At 44.1% G+C, this 18,471-nt stretch overlaps 2 protein-coding genes across 22 annotated transcripts in view; both read left to right on the forward strand.

Moving 5' to 3' along the window:
- Washc2c (WASH complex subunit 2C) overlaps nucleotides 1-10,789 on the forward strand; it is a 48,662-nt gene extending 37,873 nt beyond the window's left edge. For 10 of the 20 annotated variants that reach the window (XM_087210983.1, XM_087210982.1, XM_087210992.1 and 7 more), the window contains 9 exons: nucleotides 44-226; nucleotides 2,645-2,773; nucleotides 2,891-2,971; nucleotides 3,750-3,869; nucleotides 4,641-4,703; nucleotides 5,062-5,274; nucleotides 6,543-7,160; nucleotides 7,970-8,144; nucleotides 9,655-9,997. In XM_087210983.1, coding sequence (XP_087067109.1) covers nucleotides 44-226; nucleotides 2,645-2,773; nucleotides 2,891-2,971; nucleotides 3,750-3,869; nucleotides 4,641-4,703; nucleotides 5,062-5,274; nucleotides 6,543-7,160; nucleotides 7,970-8,144; nucleotides 9,655-9,797 — 1,725 coding nt within the window. In that variant the 3' untranslated portion in view covers nucleotides 9,798-9,997. Of the gene's footprint in view, nucleotides 1-43; nucleotides 227-2,644; nucleotides 2,774-2,890; nucleotides 2,972-3,749; nucleotides 3,870-4,640; nucleotides 4,704-5,061; nucleotides 5,275-6,083; nucleotides 6,398-6,542; nucleotides 7,161-7,969; nucleotides 8,145-9,654; nucleotides 9,998-10,490; nucleotides 10,730-10,754 lie in introns of those variants that run through there. The other 10 variants (XM_087210991.1, XM_087210989.1, XM_087210997.1 and 7 more) reach the window with 7 other exon arrangements.
- A 55-nt stretch (nucleotides 10,790-10,844) lies between these two features.
- The window catches only part of Zfand4 (zinc finger AN1-type containing 4), a 47,293-nt gene continuing 39,666 nt past the window's right edge, over nucleotides 10,845-18,471 (forward strand). The window contains exons 1-2 of one of the 2 annotated variants that reach the window (XM_087211004.1): nucleotides 10,845-12,488; nucleotides 12,685-12,838. The gene's annotated coding sequence lies outside the window, so the exon portion shown is untranslated. The remainder of the gene's footprint in view (nucleotides 12,489-12,684; nucleotides 12,839-18,471) is intronic. The other variant, XM_087211003.1, reaches the window with a different exon arrangement.

Genomic DNA, 18,471 nt, shown 5'->3' on the forward strand with positions numbered 1-18,471 from the left:
ACATTTATTACATACCTTTCCTCCTTATTATTTCCATTTCCAGAAAGGACTTTTGACCACATCTGCCCAGGAAGCCATCAGGCATTCTGATTTGTTTTTCCCAGCTACCCCATTGGACAAAGGAACCACAGGTAGAACTAAAACTGTCCTTAGCTTGTTTGATGAGGAAGAGGATAAAATGGAAGATCCAGACAGCACCCGTGCTCCACAGACAGAAGTGGGGAAGGTGAGCAGAAGGAATATAGGTTTGAGTCTATAGAGATGATGAAAGAATCTCATTTTGTGGTGTCCTCTCATGAGTTAAGGAAGAGATCTTAGCCTTTGGAACGGAGTGTGAATGATTCTGTCCTGTCATTCAGATGTTTGGAAATCTGATCAATGACTTCCCTCCAGAAGCTCTGGGGAAGGGTTTTAGAATGACACCTGCCTGTGCTGGGTGCTTCTGGCAATACTTTGACCCTTAGCCAGTTAAAGGCTGCTAGTGGTAGGAGAGGGAAGTCAGACCAGATCTGTATACTTCATACTTCTAGCATTCATTTCAACAAATGATATTGGGATACTGGTTATCGCCATGCAAAAGAATGAAGCTAGACTGTTACACACAGAAATGAAACTCAGAACAAGTCATAGATACAAATGTAAGAATTAAAACTACGCAACTCCTGGAAGAGAATGTAAAAATAAATCATCATGTCCTTGGATTAGGCAGAGCTTTCTCAGATATGATACCAAAAGCACAAAGGAGAAAAAAATAGCCAAAATGGACTGCATTCAAATGAAAGCCAAAATTGTACTTCAAAGGACACCATCAAAACAGTAAAAAGATGACCCATGGTCATGAGAAATTATTTTAAATCATGTACTTGATAAGGGGTATACATCTAGAATACATAAAATAATTACAGCTCAATCATAAAAAGATAATCCAATTTAAAAAAGGACAAAACTTGTGAATGCACATTTCTACAAAGAAGATACACAGATGGCTAAAACACATGAAAAAAATACTCAGCTTCATCAGTTATTAGGGAACCAGAACCTCAGCCAGGTGCCCATCAGGAAGATTGTTACTGGAAAACAAAATGAACAGATGTTGGCAGGGTGTAGAGGAAGTGGAATGTGAAATGGTCCAAGCACTTTGGAAAACAGGTCATCGTCCTTAAAGTTGTTAAAACGTGGAGCTACCATATAGCCCAGCAAGTCCACGCCTAGGTGTATATCTCAAGAGAGGTGAAGATATGTTCACACAGACATGTACTGGATGTTCCCAGCAGGATTGTGCACCAGAGCAAAGCGATGGACCAGCTCAGATGTGCACCCCCTGCGGATGGGCCCTTAAGGCGCATCCATGCCATGAAAGATAGTGATCCTTCTACTCATGGCTTCACTTTTCACAGTTTCAGTTACCCAAAGATCCTACAGTCTAAAAATGTGAAATGGTAAATTTCAGAAATGAACAGTGTTTATGTTGTCCCTTTTTCTGAGAAGCGTGACAGAATTTCACCCCATCCTAATCCGTCTGCCTGGGATGTGAATCATCTCATCATGCAGTGTAGCCTCGCTGTGTAGGCAGTCTGCCCAGTAGTCACATATTAGCTCTCATGGTTACCAGGCTATTAGTATCTTGGCCACATTGTAGTGCCCGTGTGTAAGGAAACCTTACTTTCATAATCATGGTGCCAGAGCCAAAAAGAATGATGCTGGTGATTCAGACATGTGGAAGAGAAGCAATAAAGCACCTCCCCAGAGTGAAAGGTGAAAGTTCTGGGCCTCAGGAGAGAAACCAAATCCTGTGCACAAGTTGCTAAGCTTCATGATAAGAAGAAATTTTCTGCCTGTGAAATTATGAAGGAAAGAATTCATGCCTAGTTGTGCTGTTGCAACTTAAACTATAAGTTATACCCCACCAGCTCCTGAGTGCTGAGCATGGAAAAGAGATTAAAATGTTCAGTGCTCTCCAAGGTTTCAGGCATCTGATGGGGGTCCTGGAATGTCCCCCTTGGATACAGGAAAGCTGCTGTATTATTTGCCAATATGAAAGTGCAGTAAATAGGAAGAGTTGAGTTCTAATGCGATACAATACAACAGTATGGCCGTAGTCCATGCACAGCAATCTGTACTTGTTTTATTATTTTTATTTTATAAAGAACTGGAGAAAAGGAGTTCTAAAATTTCTGACACAAAGAAGTGATAAGTATTTAAGGAGTTGGAAATGCTAATCACCCTGACGTTGTCAGGACACACTTGTATACACATATCCATTTGTCACATGGTACCCCATGAAGACCCAAAGTCTATGAATGGTTACCTGTGGCTGAGAGGAAAGGGCGGGCAGGAAGGGAAAGTGACTGAATGGTTCAAGGCTTCTTTAGGGTGATGAGAATGCTGTAAACTTAAATAGTGGTGATGTTTGCATCACCACATGAATGTATTTAAAAATCCTTGGATTACAAGCTCTGAATGGGTGTTCTGTTGTATGAATGTGTTGTACCCCTGCTGCTGGGCACTTAGGCCATCGCCAGCCTTTGGTAGCATATGGCAAGCTATAGGAGACCTCCTTGGAGTGTCCATCTTTGCACACATGTGATTTTCATATGCTACATCCTTAGAAATGTCGTCATCATGTTCTCAATCTTTTGCCCAGGGTCCTGATCCCGATGCCCGCCCCAAGAGCACAGGTGTCTTCCAGGATGAAGAGCTCCTTTTTAGTCACAAGCTCCAAAAGGACAATGACCCAGATGTTGACCTTTTTGCTGGCACCAAAAAAAACAGGGTTAGTTCTCCACGTGACACTTTGTCACTCTGTTAGATTCCATCTCAGCTCCTCACTCAGCTCTTGATATAAACCACTTTCCTTTGGGGGGCTGAATCTGAAAGTTGTCTGTTCCAGTTGGCAGAGCCGATCATGGGGACCCTGTTTGGTGATGATGAAGATGAGGATCTTTTCAGCTCTGCCAAGATCCAGCCTGTGGTATCAGCCTTTTCTCTGTACTGGGGATGTGAGAGAGGAAACTAATGTCCAGTTATCAGAGGAAGAATGAACAGAGAGTTGTAGTGCCAGATCATATGCAAATAGCAGCCAAACATTCTGGTAGGATCATGTGTTTGGGATCTCAGCTCATGTGGTTGCCCATCCTGTGTTTCCTCACTTGACATTAAAACCGTTACTGGCCCAGGCCCTCTGACTGCGTTACAAACATGTTTGATTTATTGCAAAATCATTGCACATGCTCCAGAGACTTTGTTTTAGGGCCTCTCAGGTACAGACTAATTTGAGTTCTAACCCACATGTGTTTTTTCCTTCCTGCCCCACTAGATTTTATTTCTGTCACAGAGAATGCTGTGAAAGACACATTCTTCTCTTTCTTTTCTTTTTTTTTCCCCTTTGCTGTTGTAGTTCTGGGCATCAAGGCTGGGGCCTTGTGCATGTTAGGCAGGCACTTTACCACCAGCTGCACTCCCAGCCCTGGAAAGCCATAACCCTCAGAATGCTCTTTCTGAAATGCTACTTTTTATTTTTGGGGGGTTTTTTTTGGTACAGGGGATCGAACTCGGGACCTTGCACTTGCAAGGCAGCCGGTGGAACCACTGAGCTAAATCCCTGGCCTGAAATGCTACTTTTGAGCTGCTCAACCCTCATTGGAGAAGAAAATTTTTAAAATCCAGAAATCAGATTCCTCCTTGAATTATGATTTTTCTTTAAAATTTTTAAGATACATGATATACTGCAGCATTTTTTCCTTTTGTAGGTACCAGAAAAAAAGGTGGTAAAAAAATTCCATTCTGTTATCTCTTCCAAGAACCAGAAGCATCCTGAATCCACCCAAAGTAGCAAAGAGAAAAGCATATGGAAACCAGAAACTGAGCAGGTTAGATATCTTTAAGGATTTCCAGCTCTTATCGCATCTAAGTATAGGTTAGTTCCACTGTGCAGACCCAGAGCTACTCCATAGTACCTAGAGCCTGTCCTTTTTGCTGTATCTTTTATTCCTGTTCATCTCTCCTCCCCTCACTCTACTGCAGTCTCACCAGTCTGTATCCAGTCATTATTTTCTGATCTGATTCCAGATTCAGTTTCAAGCTGGAGCTAAGGTCGAGCACAGAGCCTCCTGTTCTATGCTCCCTTGGAGTAGAATTAAATTAGAGTTACTGTGAATTCCACTGATGGCCGCTTCCAGGGTGGTGGCTGTCAGTCCCTCTGCATTCCTCCCAGAACTCTGGAATGAGGAGGCCCCAGGGCTGGCATATCACCACTCACTCATCGCACAGCTCAGATGCCTTGCTTGGAGAACCAGGCCAGGCCGTTGAGAGTCCGTGCTCTTTGACACCTGCTGTGTGGGATGGCCAGCATGGTCATTTGCCAGTGCCAGGCCCCGTTCTGACAAACTGCGGCTCCTAGGAATCCTAGGTCTTCGTGCCTCCCTCTGCTCCATGTATGACTGACAGCCTTTCTCCTGCGTGTGGAAGGAAGGCATAACCAAGGGACACTAGCAAGTGTGAAGCCTCAGGAGAGACTGTGTGATCAGCAGAAAGTGACAGTGTTGCTCCACCCCAGATCTGACCCCAGGTTTGACTGTAAGCCAGGAGACACTTGGCTCCCTGTTCCCCACAGATCATTAACTGAATGTAATTTCACACAGGATTCGCCAGGTCTCACTCCACTTAAAACCAAAGAGCTGTCCACTCGGATCGGGAAGATACAAGTAATTATAACAGAATCATCATTGCCTGCCTTGTGGCATCTATAAACCTGTTTTCGGATTTTCACTTTTTCCACCTGCTGCAAGCATTTTCTCATCTTTGCCCCTGCCCCCAGCACACCCTGCACCCCTCCTGGTTGTTGCTTCTGTGTGGTGTGTCTTTAACGTCTTTTCTTGGTCCCCATGATGGGCACAGGTGTGTTACATTCTGGTCTAATTCTAGTCTGGATCAGATGGTTTTCCTGGATTTCTCCTCTCTTGTATTTTACATCATAAACACTGAGTCTCATAGTGTGTGGCAGGGGTGATAATAGGCTGCTGTGTTGAACAACAAATACCGACTGTTCTTTTTCTTCTTCAGGCAAATTTAGCAATTAACCCCACGGCCTTGTTGCCTGGAGCACCTCCCCAGGTCCTGGGAGCAAAGCCTGTTTCTCCAGAGTTGGCTCTTCCTTCCTCGGAACCTGGAAGGAGCCTCGGTGTGGACAGTCACCCTGCTGCTCCTGGGCACGGAGAGGCCGGTGTGAGCTTTGATCTTCCCGCACAGGCAGACACCTTACACAGCGCCAACAAGGTGATGCAACCTCTGTATGAGCTTTGCTCTCAGAGAACGGCCTGGCTGCCTCTTCCTAGTCCATGCGTTACACACTATAGTCCTGCTCTGACACCCCATCCTTCCTTCAGCCTCCCTCCCTCCTGTTGCTCTCCACCTCCCCAGTTCTGCTGTTTCCATATCTTTAGTGTCCCATTTATGTTTTGCATAGTAGCCATGTTGAAAAGTCCCCTAGCCTCAGTTGGTGTCTGCTGCTTTCTCATGGATCACCCCCAACTTGCAGTCACTTCTGGTGCCACCCCTTCACCCCCGCAGGCCGCTGCCCGCTGGCCAAGCTTCCTCTGTCTCGCAGCCTCACTCAGGACTTCCCACCTTATTTCCTGGGCTCCCAACTCCAAAATCCTGGGGCACTCTCCTCCCCAGCTAGGAAAGCCGTCACAGTGGATTCCAAACTCCCGTACATGTTCCTTCCATGTTAATGTGCTTTCTTTTTGCTATCCAGTCACATTCCTTCCCTAGAAAGTCCTAGCTGGCCTCTGAGTTAGCGACAAGATCTAGGATGACCTAACCCTAGCAGATACATGCAAGGGTTCCAAACCTGTTTTCATAGGTAAAAAAGAACATCCTTCCTTTTGTTGATAGTTTCTGTTAACTCTTGTTTGTTTAAAGTGACTACTTCCTAAAATTACTTAGGAAATTTCCTTGAAGTAGACAGACACAGACAAGAACTTTGCCCAAAGTAGGCTGTATTTTCTCAGAACTAAACACCAAATTATGTTTCAAAGTTCTATTAAGGGTTCTGATTTCTGGGCTGTATTTTTTTCATTCAGTACTTGATGTTTGTTGAAGAAAGCACTTGGGGTTACCTTTTTCCTGTTGCACATTTCCCTGCCCCTGGGGCCTGAGAAGATGTCGGTACTGGAGTCCTTCTGATATTCCTTGTTTGGAAAGAGGCATGTTTGAATTAAGAGAAGATTGTCAGTCACAGAGTACCCATGGGCCCACTTCTGGGTCTCTAGCAACCGCTGAGGCTTTTTACATGAAACTGAACTGAAACTGCCCTCAAAAAGACCCAAGAATGGAGAACATAAAGTATTAAAGAGTGTTGGAGTAGCAGGATATACAAACTCCTTTGGAATTCCTCAATAGATAACCTGTCTAGTAGATGGTATCTCGACTGACACAGGTCAGACGCCTATGCAGTATTTTGAGTTGCTGATTCTTTGCTATGCTGGCTTTTCACACTTAGTTGATCACCAAGTCCACGTGTGGTGTTTTTGGCATTGCAGAGCCGTGTCAAAGTGAGAGGGAAGCGCAGGCCGCAGACCCGTGCGGCCAGGCGGCTGGCTGCCCAAGTGTCCAGCGAGGCTGAGGATGCAGGTGTTCCCAGAGGCTCCATCACACAGTTGGCAGAGGGTGCCACTTTGCCCAGTGGCCGTCAGCTTCAGCCCAGAGCAACCAGTATGCAAGTCAAGTCTGAGCAGGCCGTGGCTGCTGCCACTCCACCTAGGGAAAGCGGTCCTGTGCCTGCGATGGACAGGAGCCCCTTTGTGATGGCCCTGGGCCAGCCCAGGGATGAGACTGACTTGTTTGATTCCGAGGACATCTTTTCCAAGGGCACAAGATCACAGTTCACTGAGAGAGCAAAAGCCAAGGTGAAGGACAGGGAGATCTCAGCCCACCTGGCTGAGGGAGGCAAAGAAAGAAGTCCCCTGTTTCCCGCCCTCGGTGAGGTGGGCAGCGATGATGATCTCTTTCAGTCTGTTAAGCCGAGATCAGCAAAGAAAACAAACCCCTTTCCCCTCCTGGATGATGAGGACGATCTCTTCACTGATCAGAAAGGCAAGAATGAGCCCAAGCCCAGCAGTCAGCAGGAGGTTGTATCAAAAACACAAGATATTTTTGAGGTAACAAATACTCCATGGTTCATTTGAGCCAGGGGTGTGTTGAGCTTGTTCTGTGCATGCCTAGTGTCTACTTGCTTAGTGATTCACATCTCCTATCAATAACTCTGAAGTTTACTCAGAAGTGTGTTTCACGTAGGGGTGGTAGTTCTTGACCATAATCTTTGATACAGTTCCTGAGGTTTTGGGGGGAAGGCGGTGCTGGGATTGAACCCAGACCCTTGCAACCACTAGGCAAGTGCTCCGCCTGATGAACACCCCAGCCCTGGGTCTTGGTTTCAGAGTTTGATTTATTTTATGGACCATGCTGCCATCAGCATCCTTGCATGCCACGCTGCAGCATGTGAGAAGTATGTGAGTGTGGCTTTTGTGGTGATTCTCTGATTCTGGGAAAATAGGCTCTGGCTGGAGCTGCTGGCTTAGCAGAGGCCCAGGCACTGTGGTTTTGGGTAGGAGCTACTTGGCCAATGTCGAATATCTGGGTCCCAGGTACAAGGTGAACGAAGATGGGTGCTCTGCTTCTCAGAGCTCTCAGGGAGGGGAACAAGACAGAAACAGGGCAGCAGATGATCGAATGTTCTGGGATAACACTGAGTGTGTTGAGGGCATTCCCTGGGGTACAAGAGAGCTGCCGTCTGAGCTGCTACAGGCCAAGTGCAGCTCTGGGCATCGCCTTCCAGGCAGGGACAGGTGTCTCTAAACACTCTGGCAGTGTGCATGTCTAGAACTCATGAAATGTTTTTAGTAACAACAACAAAATATATATATATATATAGTTGTTTTGCTTTTTTTTTTTTTTTTGCCTTAATAAGGATGATATATTTGCTATAGAAGCAATTAAAACTTCACAAAAAAAGAGAGAGGAGAGAAATTTGGAACCCAGCTTACTTGATGATAACATTGATATCTTCGCTGACCTGACCCTAAAACCAAAACGAAAGTCCAAAAATAAAGTGGAAGCTAAGTCTATCTTCGATGATGATATGGGTAAGTCTAGTGTTCCATCTTGGTTATAGAGAACTGATAGCCCTCGGTGCCTGGCCTGTGTCGGGCCCTTTCCTGGAAACCACCCCTGCCTGGGCCCTTGCTTCCTGTGTGAGCCTGAGTCGGCCTGAGGCTGGATAAGTCCGCCTCCTGGACACTCAGGTGAAGCAGCCTGTTGGCATGGTTGGCTTTGGAGAATATGAAGGTGCCCACAATTCCACCTTTAAGCACAATATAACTTCTGCCTTGGTGGTGCACCCTCTGTTGCACACTGATCCAAGCACTGGTGCAGGCTGAGGGGGCTGCTTGGGGCCAGGGAGTTGGTTAAATCAGTTCCAGCTGGAGAGTGAGGGCTGGCGGTTCAGAGACTGGGGCAGAACTTGGGAAACAGGACTGTTTTCCCCACTTGGCATCTCCCTCGGTTCTTTGATTTGTCCACTTGCTGCAACCCGTGCTTGGCAAATGGGAAAGCCAGATGCCTCATAGCCATAAAGGTGGGGTTTCTGATGGCCTTGAGTAAACTTGGGCTGAGGCTGGGTGTACTCTTCCTGGAGGCTCCCTCCTTTCCCCAAGTTAGCCTTGAGGCTGGTGCCGCACACCCCCACCAGATTGAACTGCTCCCCCAGCAAGTGTGCACTGTCCCACAGGAGTGTGAAGAAACTTCATTTGTATCTTTTATTACCAGAAATGTAAATGCGTATGCTTATGGTGATAAACAATTTAGAATGTATGAATAGTGAAAAGAAAAAGCCTTGGAGGCTTCAACCATTATTCAGATTTTGGTGTGTTTTCAGACATGGTAATATTTCAAAAATAAGAATAGACTTTACTTTTCTGCTGTTCCTTTTAGTCACCTTTCAAATATCTTTCCTTGTCAGTACATAGAGTTCTTGATTTTGGTAGTTATGAAGTACTATGTATTTATCCTGTTAATGGTGATCTACGCTGTTCTAAATTTTCTCTAATACAAATAATATCACGGTTTTTTACACTTGTCTTTATGTACACATGCCAAAATCTTGGTCAGGCAGAATCCTAGCAGTAACATCACTGTATGTGGTACATAACCAAGACAAGTTTTAAGAGTCAGTGAAATGCTACACAGATATAATCATGAAGATTTCATTCTTTCCATGGTGCCTCAAATCAGTGTTTTTAATTCTGCAAGAAAACGAGTCAAAAGTTGGACTCCCCTCACACATCCTTTTTGCCCTTTTAAAACCCACAGTGAAAAGAAGGTAGAAATGAGTCCACTGTCCCATTAGAGAGCCAGTCACACTCCCCTTTCCTGCACATGCATACACACACTTTGTGGCCAAGGGAAACTGTGATTTGCATCCTATCCTAAAACTTAATCAGGAACTGAGGCAGGGCCAAGACCTGAGCCTTGACTCTGTCTTAGTGTTTTGGTACCTTGCACTGTTACCAGAATTGAGTCTCTGGTAGTTCATGTGGATGTGTCTTAAAAAGTACCCATTTTCTTGGCATTAAGCAACTCTTTTTCTCTTCAAAGATGATATCTTCTCCTCCTCTGGTCTCCAGACTAAGACAACCAAACCAAAAAATCAATCTGCACAGACTACGCCTGAACCAAAATCAAAATACAAGGTGTCCAACATATTTGATGATCCCTTGAATGCTTTTGGAGGCCAGTAGATTTTGCCCAATATCTGTGTCTCACCCTTCAGTTACATTCTTGAGTTAGAGATGTTGACTTATGTGCCCATTGTCCTACCTGAATTATAAAAGACACATACTGAAACAGCTAGTCCTTTTACCCTATGTACTAAGTATCTTTTTGCACTGATTTTAATCAAGCTTAATACTGCAAAACAAAAATAAATGTTTCACACTGGTTCCTTGGTTTTTATTTCACTAGGGCCACAGTAAGATTAGGGCTTGTTACAGAAGAAATCTACTTATAGCTTTCACAGCTGCCCACAGAATCCAACAAGCAAATGCCACACAGATGATGAGGGTCTGTGTTAGTGGGTAGAAGCCCTGTGGGAGCCCCACCTAGGCCCTGGGCAGGTGAAGGATGAGAGATGATGCTTCATGAGTCTTAGCCTTCAAGAAGTGGTTTCCACTAAATTCCAAAGATGCCTCTGCAAGTCCTCTAAGGAAAGAGTTTGCAAACAGTGGCCTTCTTCTGGCTGTGTAAATAGTGTTCTTGGAACACAGCCACGCCCATTCTTTCACATATTGTCTGCCTGCATTCAGCCCACAAACTGCCAGAGTTGAGAAGCTGGGACAGTCACTGGGGTGGCCCACAGCGCCTAAGGTGTTTCTCCTTGCTGCTTACAGAAAGAGCAGGCTCCCCCTCAGAGTAACCCATTTCCATCCCCACAGCTTTGCACTTCCTTGTGGAGGCAGCTGGGTGAGCCCAGGTCACAGCACAGAGGGGAGATGCTTAAGATGGAGACGGTGTCCTGCTGAACGGTGCACTGGCAGACATCTCCTGGCTGCTGGCCACACAGAGGGCTCACCGATCCCAGCTGTGCTTTCCTGGGTTGTGCCATCACACTGATGAGTATTCAGTCTAACCATGGAACAATGCTGGAGGCCAGCTGCATTGGCCTCACCAATTCTGAAACCACCAACTTTCTTGAGCAGGCACATTAAGATTGGACTGAGAAGCTGAAACCCCAGCACTCAGAGGCTGAGGCAGGAGGATCACAAGTTTGAGCCTAATATGGTAAGACCTTGACTTAAAATTTTTAAAAAAGCAGCCTGGGGATGTAGCACAGTATGAAGGCTCAGGGTTCAATCCCCAGTACCAAAAAAAAAAAAAAAAAAATAGGTGTGGTAGTTACCCATACCCGGAGCCAAAGGTTTTGTACAGCTCTGATGGGTCAGCAGTTCTCTGCTGGGAAAGTGGTCCCTGGTGGGAGAGGGTGCTTCCTAGTTGCCTGCTTCTCCCAGGTGTGTTTGTGTATCTACCTTCCTGTTCTGAGCCAGGGACCAGGGTCCAGTCTATCTTCAATAATTGACCTTTTCTTTTGGAGTCAGCAAATCTACTCAGTCATTAGGACTGATTCTAGGGGATTTGGGAGACAGGATTAAAAATACGTTGCTGTTTTGAGAGGTTTGGAAAGAGGGACTGTATGGCAAAGTTCCTGTGGTGGCACTCTTCATGCTACTTTGTTTTTTGGTTTTATTTTGTCTCGCTGTGTAGTTCAGACTGGTCTCGAACTCACCAGCGAGCCTCCTACCTCAGCCTCTAGAGTGCTAGGATTACAGGTATGCGCCACAACACCCAACCTGCATGTTACTCTTGATTCAGCCTCCATAAACCACCACCTTGGCAGTGACGTAACTTCCCAGATAAGGCTGAAGACTAGGAGCAGGGAGGATAGTGGAACAGGGTTGTGTTTTTGTATTCTGCCCAAGATTCAAAACTGGCCCCCCCACTCACACAGTAGGCACCGTGCTGAGCCTTCCTTAGCTTCTGTTTCCAGCTTTGTCAGATGAGGGTTCAGTTCTGTACCAACCTTGCAGGATGGTGAAGGGGAGAGAGGATCTAAAGACCCTTGTAAACTATCTGGCACTTGAACAATGGTGGTAGCAGGTGATGCTAACAATGACTCGGTCAGTTAGACTGGAGCCAAGACAAAATTCTAAAGCCCAGACTGGGACGTTCAGTTTTGTAGGTTGCACCCAGGCGCTTCCAGGCTCTGAGCACCAAGGAGAAAAATGTGCTGCCAGCCCTCGGGGTTCTAGGAGGAGCCTGAGGTGGCTCAGGGTACAGGACCAGGCTTCTGCCTGAGTCCCGTGGTAAGGAGGGCCGTGCACCGCAGAGGTGGGATCACGGGCCCGGGCCGTCCACGCCGCAGCGGGGCAGCCGGCACCCCAGAGCGGGCAAGCGGTACAGTCTTCGACGCCGCCCTTACCCACCCCACCCCCGACGATCGGGGACTGCTTGGAGCTCATCGCCAGGTCTCCAGCCGCGCGGTGCGTCTGCTTTCCCTGTGAGGCCAGGAAGGCGGAGCGGTGCGGACTGCAGTACAGGGAAGGGAGTGTATGAGGCCTGGAGTGTAGGGTCTAGAAGGGCGCTGGGCGCACAGCATGCAGGGACTCCGCCATGCCTGGCAGTGCAGGCTGCGTCCTCCGTTGCTAGACACCGACGCCACATCCGGGCATTTTCAACCGACGCCCCGTTGGGCTCCCGCTACCTTCGCGTCCCAGCAACCGCGGGCTTTAGTGGCGGACTCCGCTAATTGAAGGGCAACGTGAGCACAGGCTCCTGATTGGTCTGCGCGTCACAAAGGGGCGGTGCACTCAGCGCTAGCCGAGGCTTCGCTGGCGGGAGGCGCGTCCCAGTGAGCCTGTGTCGGGCGAAGGAGTGAGGTGAGTGGGGCCGGGCAGAGTGGGACGGGCCCTTGTGGGCTTCGGCCCCTAGGAGGGTGGGGGGTGAAGTGACTGACGGGCCACGGGACCGTACGGGTGGGCGGGAGGAGATGGCAGCAGCCGGTGTGTGTGCGGGGCGGGGCAGCCCGGATACCAGCCCTGAAGGACGTCCCTGTCCCTTTGCCGCCCACTCCAGGCTGGAGGGTAGGCGCGGAAGCGCTGTGGTGGACGGACTCGTGAAGTGTGCTTTGGGAACTCGAGGATGTTTTCATGTCAGTAAAGAAAAGCAGTCAACCTCTTCAGGAGCACGTCGCTTCAGGGTGTCTGTGTGCTGGTGAACAGTTTGCAAGGTGAGTGCCCGTAGGTAGCCAGGCTTCTTTAGGACTAAGCAGACTCAAACTTAGTGAAATTATTGACTCAGCGCCATTATTGCCTTACGTATTTAACTTTCCTTTCATCTTTGGTAGTGTTTTTTTAAACTTTTCAGAAAAGATAGCTATTTTGGTAATTAATTTGGAATTGTCTTTGATGTCGTTACACTTAGCTTGTTAGGTTCTTTTTTTATTATTAGAATTCTGGAGACACTTTAGCTGGCTTCTTTTTGCCTTTTTTTTTTTTTTTTTTTTTTTTTTTTAGCAAATTTGTGGGAATTTATAGTTGTTTGTTTTGTTTTTGAGACAGTCTTTGTAATTCTGGCTGGCCTTGAACTCACTATGTAGCCCAGGCTGGCCTGAAACTCACACCAATCCTTCTGCCTTGGCCTCCTGAGTGCTGGGATTACAGGGATGAGCCACACCCTGTTATTTTTAGCAATTTTTGTATCGTCCTGCCTCCCATCTTTGAGTTTTCATTGCCCCCTTCATTTTCCAACCCTAACAGACTCAGCCAGGTGTGATTGCATGCCACTTTGAGAAACCCTCTGCTGTCCCAGCCTTTAGTACTGACTAGGTCTCTGGCCCTCTGGGGCTTGAATTCGGTCATTTGGTTCTCCAGACTGGTTTGACTACATATGTGGCCTCATTTCATCGTCTACTACAAGTGACTTCTACTCTTGAGAGGTATAGCTTTTCTAGAGATGAACATCTTCAGTTCCTTGACTCCGCATTTTGTAAATTACTCCATTGGCTGGGCTGTGACTTAGGGTAGAAGGCCCAGTACAGTTAAACGTGTTTGTACTGCACTGTGGTTTTCCTTTCAGCCTAAAGACATTTTATCAATCTTAGATGAAAGACTTCCAAATCTGTTACCCTTTCCCATTGTTTTCAGGGTATTGCTGCAGAAATCACTGTGGTGAAGGAAATGTTCCTTGTATCCTTGGTCTCCATATTCTTTGGGTAGGCACCGATCACCTAGGCTTTCCACCTATAATGTTCATTTTAGCATTCTTGACACCTGAATCCTATTTGTAGTGCTGCTTCTTTGTAGGTAGGAGTGCTGTTGGCCTTAGGGGAGTAGAGACAGAATTCTGTAGTAGACTCTTATTTGATGTATTATAATGTATCATGTTATGTTTTTAAGAATCCATGTTAAACAAAATCATTTAAAAAGCAGATGTTTCTGGTTCAATGTATACAAGTTAATAGTACCAAGAATAAAAATCATATGATCATCACGATTTATTCAGAAAAAATGTTTGACAAAATTCAGCATTCCTTCATGATAAAGCCCTGAAGAAACCAGGTATTGAAGAATCGTGTCTCAAAATACAATATTAAAGATTAATTATGACAAACACCCAGCTAACATCGTTCTGAATGGGGAAAAAACTGAAAGCATTTCCTCTAAAATCAAGAATGAGGCAAGGATTTCCACTATCCCCACTCCTGTTCAGTATAGTCCTGGAAATTTTAGTTAGAGCAATTAGATAAGAGAAAGAAATTTATACAAATAGGAAAAGAAGACATGAAGTTATCTTTCTTTGAAGATGATGTGGTCCTATACTGGAAGGTCTTAAAGACTCCACTAAAAGACTTATAACTGATAAATTCAGCAAAGTAACAAGGTATAAACTCAGTAGTGGGCCAGGAATTTAGTTCAGTGGTTCTGTCGCCTGCCTCACAAGCGAAACGTCCTGAGTTCAATCCCTGGTACCAAAAAAATCATCATCATCATCATCATCATCATCATCATCATCATCATCATCATCATCAATAGCTTTTCTATATACCAATAATGAACTAGCAGTGAAAGAAATCAGGAAAACAATTCCACTCACTATAGCAGCAAAACCAAAAATCTAGGAATCAACCATCCAAGAAAGTGCAAGACCTCTATAATGAAAATTATAGAATTCTGAAGAAAGAGATTGAAAGAGACATGAGAGTTTAAAAGATCTCCCTTGTTCATGGGCTGACAATTGATTTTGTTAAAAGGGCTATATTACCAAGAGCAATGCACAAATTCAGGCAGTCCCCATCAAACTGCCAATGATGTTCCCAACAGAGCTGGGAAAAAAATTTCATATGGATACACAGTAGCCCTAGAACAGCCAAAGCAATCCTAAGAAAAAGAGAGCAAGGCTAGAGGCATCATTATACATGATTTCAAATTACACTGCAAAGCTGTGGTAACAGAAACAGCATGGTAGTGGCACAAAAACAGACATGTAGACCAAGAGAATAGAATGGAGGATACAGAAACAATTTCACACAGCTACAGCCATCTGATTCTTTTTGTTGTTGTTGTTGTTTGTTTTTGAAATAGGGTTCATGCTATAATTCAGGCTGGCCTCAAACTCACTATATAGCTCAGGCTGGCCTCAAACTCATGCTGATCTTCCTGCCTCAGCCTCCCGAGTGCTGGAATAACAGACAGGCACCACCATGCCTGGCAAGCTATCTGATTCTTGACAAAGGAACCAAAAACATCCATTGGAGAAAAGACAGCCTCTTGAACAAATGTGAGGAAAACTAGATCCCTAACTCTCACCCTTTACAAAAGTCAGTTCAGAATGAATCAAAGACCTAGAAACTTTGAAACTGCTAGAAGAAAATAGGGGAAACAATTGAACCCATAGGTATGGGCCCGAGCCTAGGATATGCACCATGATGAATGAACCTTAATGTAAGCTAGGATGTTGAGTTCATCACAACAAATGTACCATGCTGGTACAGGGCATAGCTGGGGGCTGGGCGAGCAGGGAAGAGGCCTGTGATAGGAACTCTGTACTTTCTGCTTAAGTTTACTGTGAATCTAAAATGGCTGTGAAAAATAAATTCTGTGTTAAAATTTGGCGTCTTAACTTAGATTCACATCCCTCCTTTTATATCCTCACTAAAGAGGTTACACTGCAATGCATTCTAAAGTCCAAGATGAAAATATTCAAAATTATTCTCACTTTGTATCACTAATATGCACTAATAATAAAATATAAATTAATGTCAAGAATAAAACCATTGTAGAACTTTGTATGACCTCTTCCCATACTTAAACATAGAAAATAGAAAGAAAATTGCTGAACAATGTGATAAAATAGTACCCTAAATCTAGTTTTTATAAACATTCTTTCCAAAAGTTAACAAAGATAATTAATAGGTTTGAAGAGTGAACCACTGGGGACCAAAGATCAAAGCTGGGCTTTAAAAATTGCTCATTTGAGAACTAATGAACCCCTGGAGCTAAGTCCTAATCATAGTGACTGGAGAGGTTGACAGAATACAGAAATAGTAAGAAGTCACATTGTCAAGATCGGTCAGGTGGGAGGAAATCCAAAATGATTCCTAGATTTCTGGCTTGAGTGACTAGAAGACTGGTGGTACCTCTAACAAACCAAGAACTGTGGGGATGGTTTGTGGGGAGGTTTGTGGGGATGATGAATGAGTCTCTTTGGGTATGTTAGATTTCAGATATCTTTGAAGTATTAACATCACAGATGCCTATAGAATATCATGCTTTTAGAGAGGTGGTTATTAACGAAGTCACAATCTTTAAAACATACAAATCTTCCTTTAAATTTCTATAAAATTTATAAAATTTCTATAAGTGACTTAAGTCATTTCTCATCCTTTTGGTAGAAAAAATATTTTAAATTTATATATAACCCTTACTTATTTTTGACTCTTCTACTTCCACAGTGTTCACTTTCTATTCATCCATAGACCTCTCCCACTCTGAGGCTTTTCCCATCCTTAAATACAGGCAAAGTTTCTTCATCTTCAGAGAACACCTCCCAACTCCTTCTAGAGGCCCTGATCGCAAAATCAAAGGTGTACAGAAACTATAGACCATTATTTCTTATAATTACAGACACAGAAATCCTCAAATACTGCCAACCCAAATCTATCAACCTATATAAAGTCTTCTGTGCACGTGGGATTAATTTCAGGAATGCAAGGTTGATTCAATAAATATGAATCCATAGAATATACAGTATTAGAACTAATATATCATAACAGTAATAAGTAATAATAAAAGCTATATAATCATTTAAATAGACACTTGAAAAACATTTCACACAATCTGTATCTTCATGATCTAAAAAACAAAACCAAATACCTAGACAAAATCAAAATAGAAGGGAAACCCCTCAGCCTGACAAAGGTGATCTGTGAAAACCCAATGGTTAGCATGTATCTAATGATGAGGCAGTGCTTTCCTCCTGCAGTTAGGAATAAGACAGCGATACCCATCTATTTGTGCCACTGCTAGTCAACTTTTCATTGTAAGTTCTAAGCAGGACAGTTAAGCAAGAAAAGGAAATACATGGCATCTAGAGGAGAAAGGAAAAAGTAAAATTGTATTTGCAGATAATATGATCTTTTATTTAGAAAATCCTAAGGAACCTACTTAAACCATTAAAACTAAACAGTTCAGCACAATTGCAGTATGCAAGACTAATATATTACAATTATATTCCTACACAATATTACGAACAATCTGAAAATAATTAGAGTAACAATTTCCCTTGTAAGAGCATAACACTATAACTTATAATTAACAATTGTAAGACTAACAATTAACAAGACTAATATATTACAATCAATTATATTCCTACACAATATTATGAACAATCTGAAAATAATTACAGGAACAATTCCACTTATAACAGCATAAAAAGAATTAAATACTTTGGAGTAAACTTAAGAGTATAAAATTTATGCAATAAACTATAAAATATGTTGAAAGATAAACTGAGAGATGCTACATGTTTACAAATTAGCAGATAATTGTTAGGATATCATTTGTCTCAAACAGTATTTATCTACAAATTCAACACTGTCCCTGTCAAAATCTTAGTTGACATTTTTGCAAAATGGGGAAACTCATGCTAAAATACAGATGGACATACAAGGGATTCAGAATAGCCAACAATATGGAAAGAAAAGAACAAATTGGAGAACTCATGTTTCCTGATTTTTTTTTTGCGATTTAATACAAAGTTGCACTGCTCAAAGTGATACTGGCATAGGAGTTATGGAATAAAGAATCTGAAAATAGACCCTCACATTTACATTCCATTGGTTTCCTACAAAGGATAGAATAGCCTTTCCAGCATGTGATTCTGAAACAACTGGTAATCTATCATTCAGGAGAATGGACCTGTATTGGTTAGGATCCTCTATAGCAGTGCTGTTAAACCTATGGCTTGTGTGCCACAGCGGGCATGTAGACCCCTCTCTGTTGGCACACGAGCCAAGGCACCCAAGCATTGCCCCAGCACCTGAGTATCGTGTAACAGCACACAAAGGGGCCATGTGCATGCTCAGAAAGGAGTAGTGGCACCAGACAATGATGTCACAAGCAGTTTGGGCACTTGATCTCTAAAAGGTTCACCATCACTGCTCTAGAGGAGCAAAATCAATAGAAAAAGTCATATTTATATATGTATACATACATATATAAAGTTGTATGAGGGGATTTGTTAAATAGGGTTACAGGAAGCTTACAGTGTCAGATATCCTATAATAGACACCTGGATGCCAGAAGATTCAGGATCTGATCAGTACAAAAAGCTGGAAATGTCAGAACAAGAGGGATCAAGGGT

Source organism: Heterocephalus glaber, unplaced genomic scaffold (genome assembly GCF_053883595.1).
Source record: "Heterocephalus glaber isolate CG9 unplaced genomic scaffold, H.glaber_assembly_v1.0 deba00001258, whole genome shotgun sequence".
Lineage (NCBI taxonomy): Eukaryota > Metazoa > Chordata > Mammalia > Rodentia > Bathyergidae > Heterocephalus > Heterocephalus glaber.